The sequence below is a fragment of the Gekko japonicus genome, unplaced genomic scaffold (genome assembly GCF_001447785.1).
Source record: "Gekko japonicus isolate JY-2015 unplaced genomic scaffold, Gekko_japonicus_V1.1 scaffold165, whole genome shotgun sequence".
NCBI classification, from domain to species: Eukaryota; Metazoa; Chordata; class Lepidosauria; order Squamata; family Gekkonidae; genus Gekko; species Gekko japonicus.
In genome coordinates this window covers 899,320-906,461 of record NW_015163097.1, presented here as the reverse complement: position 1 = coordinate 906,461, position 7,142 = coordinate 899,320, and the positions used below count along the sequence as shown (strand labels likewise).

Genomic DNA, 7,142 nt, shown 5'->3' with positions numbered 1-7,142 from the left:
TCTTGTACATTTGCCGTTTATTCTTTTCCCTCAGCATGTCCCCATGCCTTCGTTTCTTAAGCACTCTTTGCCGTCCATCATTCTTTCTTATCCTGTCCATTCTTTTCACAGTTCTAGTCCAGTTGTTCCTTTTGGGCTTCTTTACCTTCCCTCTTTTTGTGGTTCTTTTACTTTTCCCTCGCCCAGACTTTAAACACTGATTGCTTTATATCCTAGTTGTTTTCCTTTGAGTTCTGCTTCATCTTTTAACAGCTCCACTTCCTCCTCCCCTCTTTCTTCCTTGACACTCTCCATTTTTTCTATCTTTTCCTCCTCTTCATGGGGATCATTCTCTATATATTCTCTATATATTCTTTACTAATAAATAAAATAAATAAAAATAAATATATCACATTCTCGTTTTTCCACGCTCTTAGAATCCACCTGTATGCCATAATCCTTTTTTATTTCCACAAATGTCTCCTGGACTCCTCTCCGCACCGCCTCTCTTATCGCTCTGATAAATCTCTCCGTTTCTGTCTCTCCCCTTTCAAGCTCCTCTACTCGCTCCTCCGCATTTCCTTCTATTTGCTCCATTTCTCTCAAACAACACGGAACCTCTATCAACAATATCTTTTTCCCCCCGAGTCTCTCGCAATTCACACAATCAAATCCCAATCACAATTTCTCATAGCTTTCCTTCCCTCCTCCAAAATAAATATTTGTAAGTCCGTCCTTTTCGGTTCGCCGGCCACTTTTGTTTACCTGTTTGGGCTTTGCCGTCTGGAGGTCTCGTCCATTTTCCCAGCTGATAGTAATTTTTACCTCAATAATTCTGCTTGTTCTTAAGTTCAGTCCACACCCTGTCTCTTCTTGCGTTACGTTACTAACAAGTCTTTTTTCCACCCGTGCAGTTTTAAAAAACCCGGCGGCTGCGACTTTGCAAAATCATGGCAGCCATGTTTGCTCCGCCATCAGTCTCTGCTTCTGGGGCGTTTTCTGGACACCCCTCGCATTGCCAATTGCGGGGGGCCCAAAAAATAAAGCCCCTTGCTCCAGCAGTGTATACCAGGTCCGCTGGTCGGGGTTCCCCAGCAACCGGGGCCCCCGAAAGAAGACTAACGCGTTTGGGCGGCTCAGCGTTCACTAGAGCTCGCCCGTCGTCGTGCCATACCGGAAGTGCTTCTGTTTTTAAAATAATTCTTCAAAAACTCCATGGTTTAACCATGGAATTTTTGGTGAATGCTAGAGCATCACCTGACATGATGACATCACTTCTGGGTTGTGCTGGAACTGGAAGCAACATTTTCATGCTGCGGATGCTGGTTGAATCTCCCCATTTCACCTGGGCTTCCCTTGTGTTACCTGAACTGGGCCCAGAGAGGGGGAATTAGTTGTTAAAGGGTCTCCAGAAGGGTAAACAAGGGTTTTATTCCAGAGCAATATTCCCAAAGGAAAAGGACAGAGACCAACCAATCCAATGAAAGATTTCTTTACTAATAATAAAACGTACACCACTAGGAGCAAACCAAAACAGACCCTTAAGACTAGGAATAAGCCACCCTTTCCCTTCCAATATAAACTCATACATACACTACAAGGATAGTATAAGGAAGAGAAAAAGAGATGAGGAGAGGGAAGGGAGGACATTCAAATGGGAGATACTACCTGATCCAAGGAGGGATAAAAAGCAGAGGGCTGTGGGAATTACATGCAGCAGAAGTTCAAGATAGCAGAGTGTTGAGTAGGGTTGCCGGGTCCCTCCTGGAGACTGAAGGGACTTACCAGAAGCTGGAGGGAGACCCAGCTGATGTTGCAACATCACTTCCAACCTGACTCAGAAGTGACAGCAATGTCAGGGCAACCCTCTGGTATTTGGACAAAAACTCTTTGGTAAATTTGGCTTCTACTGTAGAGTTTTTGACCAAATACCAGAGTGTCACCCCAACACCACCAACGTAATAACATCACTTTCAGGTCACATCAGAAGTGATGTAGACACATTGCTGCAATGTTGACTGGGCCTTGCTGTTTTTCTGGGTAAGGCCTCCTACCAGTGAGCTAATTGGTTGCAGGGAGGTGATGCCTGGTGGTGAGGAACCCCCACCTCCACTGGGGGGTCTGGCAACTCTAGTGCTGAGGAGAGAAGAGGGGCCTACGAAGCAGTTGCAGCGATATCCAGGTAGTGGGAGGACCCTGACATGCTTTTCACTGACTTGGGATGGTCTTTTTATGGGGAAGTGTCTCATAGCTAGACATGGGACCTCGGTTTCTCAGGGTCAGGACTGGCCCCAGATATGAAATTTGAATCTGGACAGTTTGAAAGTAACTGCTGTCAAAATCTGGTGAGAAGACTAGGAGGGAAATACCTAACATTCCAATTTGGTATAGTTGTTGGATGGTTTTAGCATATTGATTAAGGACTGGGCATGAATAATGGGTTTGATGGCTCATCCTGGGGGGATTGTATGTTAGGCTGATTTTAAAGGATAAAGTTTTATTTATGGGCAAAGCCAGCAGTTAACATTTGGAATAGGCTGATTTTATCAATGGTTGGCATGGATTAGTGATAATTAAGGGTCACCCAAGTGTCTATTCACTGGAAATGGTTCATATTGCGTTGATTAAGTATTTGTTGGAACAAGGGATACGATTGTATTAGTCATGCCTTAGAGCTGCGAGAATGTAAATGCCTTATGCATTCCAGTGACACCCTACCTCCATGATAGAGTTTGTCTTGGTCATGGCACACCAGGTGTGCTTTTTTTAGACTCACTCTTGGGATCTAGGCTTTCAAGGGGCTACCGTTCAAAAGAACAAAGAGGAATCTGGGAATCAGATTGGAGGGGTCTCAGCAGGAGTAGGGGACAGGGTCCTTAGATTTCCACTGCCCACCTGAGTGGCAGCGGGCAACATGAGATGCAGGCAGGAGGTCCCTCACCCTGGTGGGAAGCTGGCTATCCTGGTTCAATACAGCCCTCTCTAGGCCTTATCAAAATGTCCTCAAAAAAGCACCACATTACATGTCTCATGACCCTTGGGCAGGGACGGGATAGCTATAACTTCCCTTGGCAGCCCGTTCCAAAGCACTGGCGCATCCAACCAAAGAGCCTTGGAGTTAGAACTATCAACCTCCAGATGTGGCCTGAAGATCTCCCAGAATTACAACTGATCTCCAAACTACAGAAATCAGTCCCCCTAGAGGAAATGGCAGCTTTGGAGGGGATTCTATTGCATCACTTCCCTTCTGAGCTCCTTTCCGTCCCCAAACTCTACCCTTCCCAGGCTGCACCCCAAATCTTCAAGTATTTCCTAATCTGGAATAGGCAACAGTATCTGGAATAAGCCACCACCCATCTGAACCTCTCTATAAGAGGGGACAGAGGAGAATGCAGGTGACAGGCACTTACAGTCTGGGCACGAGTCATCACCAGCAATCGATGTGAGACATCTTGATCATTCCTTCTGTTTTCTGGACTGACTAGCAGGATCAGTGTATGGACGTGCGCAGGGGCTTCTCTTTATTGCGTGCCTTTTTTCCCCATAGATTTGTAATATGATTAATGCACCTGCAGATGACTTCTTCAATTTTCAGGTAACATCGTTTCCTTTATTCTGATAGTATGCTTATAACGGAATGTGTGAGGTGTAAGTAGGGATCCCCGGATTGCTTCCTGGCAACCATTTTAGAGTTAAAGAAAAGCTTGGGGGGAGGGGAATATTCTATGACTTCAACCCAACTGTAGTACTGATTGGCACTGTTTTGACTTCATTTGTAGGTGCAAATTAGTCTTCTTGTTATGAACAGTGCCACCATCAGTATACTAGGTGGATTTGGCTATCTAACAGTGTCATTGAAGACTATTTGACAATGCCCTTACTCTGAATTAGCATTGGTTACTACCCCAGTGAGATCATCACATAGTCAAATTTGATTAGTGGCATCAATCATGAAAAGAAGACTGATCTGAACAAAGAAATGGCCTGAAGAAGCAGCTGATTTGGTACTGGTTAGGACTGAGAAGAATCCCAGACTAAAGCATTACTCCTGCTATTTGAATGTAAAACACCAGTTCTGAAAATGTGCCAGTGCAGCTAACAAGTGCTGACTGATTATGTGCATTTGTAATCAATTTTTAATATGGTAAAAATAACCACCACATCTTTAAAAAAAGAGAAAGAAAATGTGCCACAGGGAACATTTTTGCCCACTTTTGAAAATAACCCCCCCAATTTGCTAGATGGGGGCAGGGCTTTGTGGGTGGGGGGGAAGTGTTTGTGAATTACTATCACCCCATTTCAGTTCAGCTGTAGTTTTAAACATTCATATAAAATAATTTCTTATGCAACTTTACTAAAAATAAATCCCGCCAAAGTTAAGCAATCTCAGTCCCATGCATTTCACTGGGAGACCATGGACTCACTGAAACCAAAACAACTTTAAAGGGTTTACCTTTGGTTTGGTCATTACTTTTTTTCTCCTTTGGTGCTAATGTTGACCCTTGTAACTATAAAACACAGACACCCAATACCTGTATTTCTCTTTCTAAATAAGTATGTAACACTGCCTATTCTTTTACTGTTCTGCAGAAAGAAGCTTTTGATGAGACAGGCTGGCTTATCAAAAATGTCCTGTCTTTACCTATTGTCAACAAGAAGGAAGAAATTGTTGGCGTAGCTACATTTTACAACAGGAAAGATGGCAAACCCTTTGATGAATATGATGAACAGATTACTGAAGTAAGGCTGAAAGTTAATGGATATTGCCAAGTTGCAATGGAAAGAAATGGCTTTATTTTCAAGTTTTAATTGATCTCATCGATAGATTCATCAAATAAAACGCATTGTAACTGGTGCAAGTTAAGGCAGCCCTTGTATATCTGAGGTCCAGTATAACAAAGTTTGTGTCCAGTGGCACCTTTAAGACCAACAAAGTTTTATTCAAAATATAAGCTTTTGTGTGCAAGCACACTGTCTGACACAATGAAATGAAATCTCCTCAAGCCCCACTTAAAGGAAAAAGAGGGTGGGGGGCAGCTATTACGAAGGGCCAGTCACTGCCAAGATGAATAAGTAAGGCTGAAATTGGACAGGTGGCCAGTAAGATCAATGAATGGCAGCAAATTAGCATGTAAATGCAAGGGTTAACAAAGAGATGTGAGAACGAAGCTAAAGTCAAGAGGCACCCCCACGACAAACCAAGCTCAACGCTAGAACAGAGACTCAGCCTGTTCACATTTCTTCACATACATTGAAACAGATTTCCTCAAATATTACATGCAGGGGGTGGGTTAGTTGCCAGGATAGAGCTAATTAGAGTCAAGATGCATAAGTAACTGAGTAATAAATACAGCTGAGATTGAAATAACGCATTTGGTAGGACATGTAAATAGCAGCAAATTGGCAAAGAGATAATAAAGCCATTAACAACTGATGTGAGAACCAAGTTTGAGTGCAATCAGAATTAAAACATTACAGTTTCTTATGTATCTCAAAAGGGAGGGTGTATTCATGTTTTGATAATATGACAAGTATTTTAATTTCATCAACTAATGGTTAAAAGGCAAATCCATTAAAATTCTTTGACAGCACTAATTATGAAATAGTCTGATCTCAAATATTTGCATTGGTGTTATCAGCATCCAACATTTTTGCATAGCTAACATGACAGTGCATTTCATGATGAACTGCATATAACTCTGCCTGACCCAAGCACTTAAGGTCCTGTCACAGTAAGAAGAAAAGATCTGTTGCTCAGTGGAAGAGTATCTGGTTTGCATGTTGAAGGTGCCAGGTTTGAGCCTTGACATCTCCAGTTACAAGGATCAAGTAATAGTTCACGTGAAAGACCATGACGTGAGAACTGGGAGAACTGCTGCCAGTCCAACTAGATGATACTGACCTTGATAGACCAATGGTCCAATTCAGTATAACGTGTTTTAGGAATGTGTTTTAGGAATTTTTATTAATGCAAAATGTTAGTCTGACTTATTTATGAAGATCATTCCCATTAATATTTTTACAAAACAGAATAACAACAAGCCATTCTTTCAGTCCTAAACAGAAATCACATACAATACTATATATATACTACATTTCCAGAGGCATGAGCTTTAGGGACTGACCTATTATCAGACAAGAGAACATGAATGGACGCACAGGTTGTCTTGTAGTCTCAAGGAGCAGTATACTGGCAGCATTGATTTGTTCATACTGAATGTGAATTTTTGTCAGACCAAGAAGGCTTCCTTACAGAGAGAGGGTAACATATTTTATCTATTTATTTAAATAACTCCTCTCCTGCTTTCTGCACCTAAGGTGTTTGTGGCAGTTTTTACATATGATTAACAATCTTGACAACAGTCGCATATTTCAAAAATATTTTAAATGCTATTACCATAAGGTAATATATAATCACGGTAAAATAACAGGAAGCCTGGGCAAACCAGTTAATCTGTAGCAGACACCAGAAACTTAGCACACTCAATGCCAGCTGAGTATCTATGGGGAAGGCATTCAATTATCAATAACTGAATATTCCATATTCCAAAGGAGTCCTCCCTTGCTATGTGCTTCCTGGATTAGCTTTGGAATGGCTGATACCAGTATCATAAAATTATGGTTTTAGGGGAAGTTGCTGTTGAGTCACAATCATTCCAGGGGCATTCCAGGCATTCCAGGCATGAGATGAGCAGAGGTGGTTTGCCATTGCCTTCCTCTGCCTAACAGCCTCCGTCTTCCTTATCTATTCGATTTATTTGGTGGTCTCCCATGCAAGTACTAACCCCTGGATGACCCAGCTTAGCGTCCAAGATCTGATGAGCTCGGGCTAAGCTGGGCTATTCAGGTGACAGCCGTAAACGGGAACTTGTAACTGTATTAAGTGCAACATTTTTTATCTCTCTATGTAAAAGAAAGTCCCCTCACTGTAAAATCAATGCCCAGGCCAAATCACTGGACCTAGAGACACCAAATTTGGGGAGAGCACTCCTACCGTGGTGTAGGTGCTCGCTAAGAAGGGATTTTTAGACATTCTACCTCTAAGTGGGTCAAAAGGGGGGAAATGTGCTCCCCCCATTGATTCCTATGTGGCTGCCAGGCGGCTGCCTCTCTGCACCCCCCACTCTCTGATTGGTTAGCTGCAGAGCTCAGTGTTCTGAGTT

The 7,142-nt window shown here is 42.6% G+C and overlaps 1 protein-coding gene across 1 annotated transcript in view; it reads left to right on the top strand.

Annotated features, from left to right (window-relative positions):
• The window catches only part of PDE6C (phosphodiesterase 6C), a 69,271-nt gene that overhangs the window by 33,913 nt on the left and 28,216 nt on the right, over positions 1-7,142 (top strand). Inside the window, exons 8-9 of the mRNA XM_015406638.1 lie at positions 3,527-3,574; positions 4,570-4,719. Of these exons, the coding sequence (XP_015262124.1) occupies positions 3,527-3,574; positions 4,570-4,719 (198 nt within the window). The remainder of the gene's footprint in view (positions 1-3,526; positions 3,575-4,569; positions 4,720-7,142) is intronic.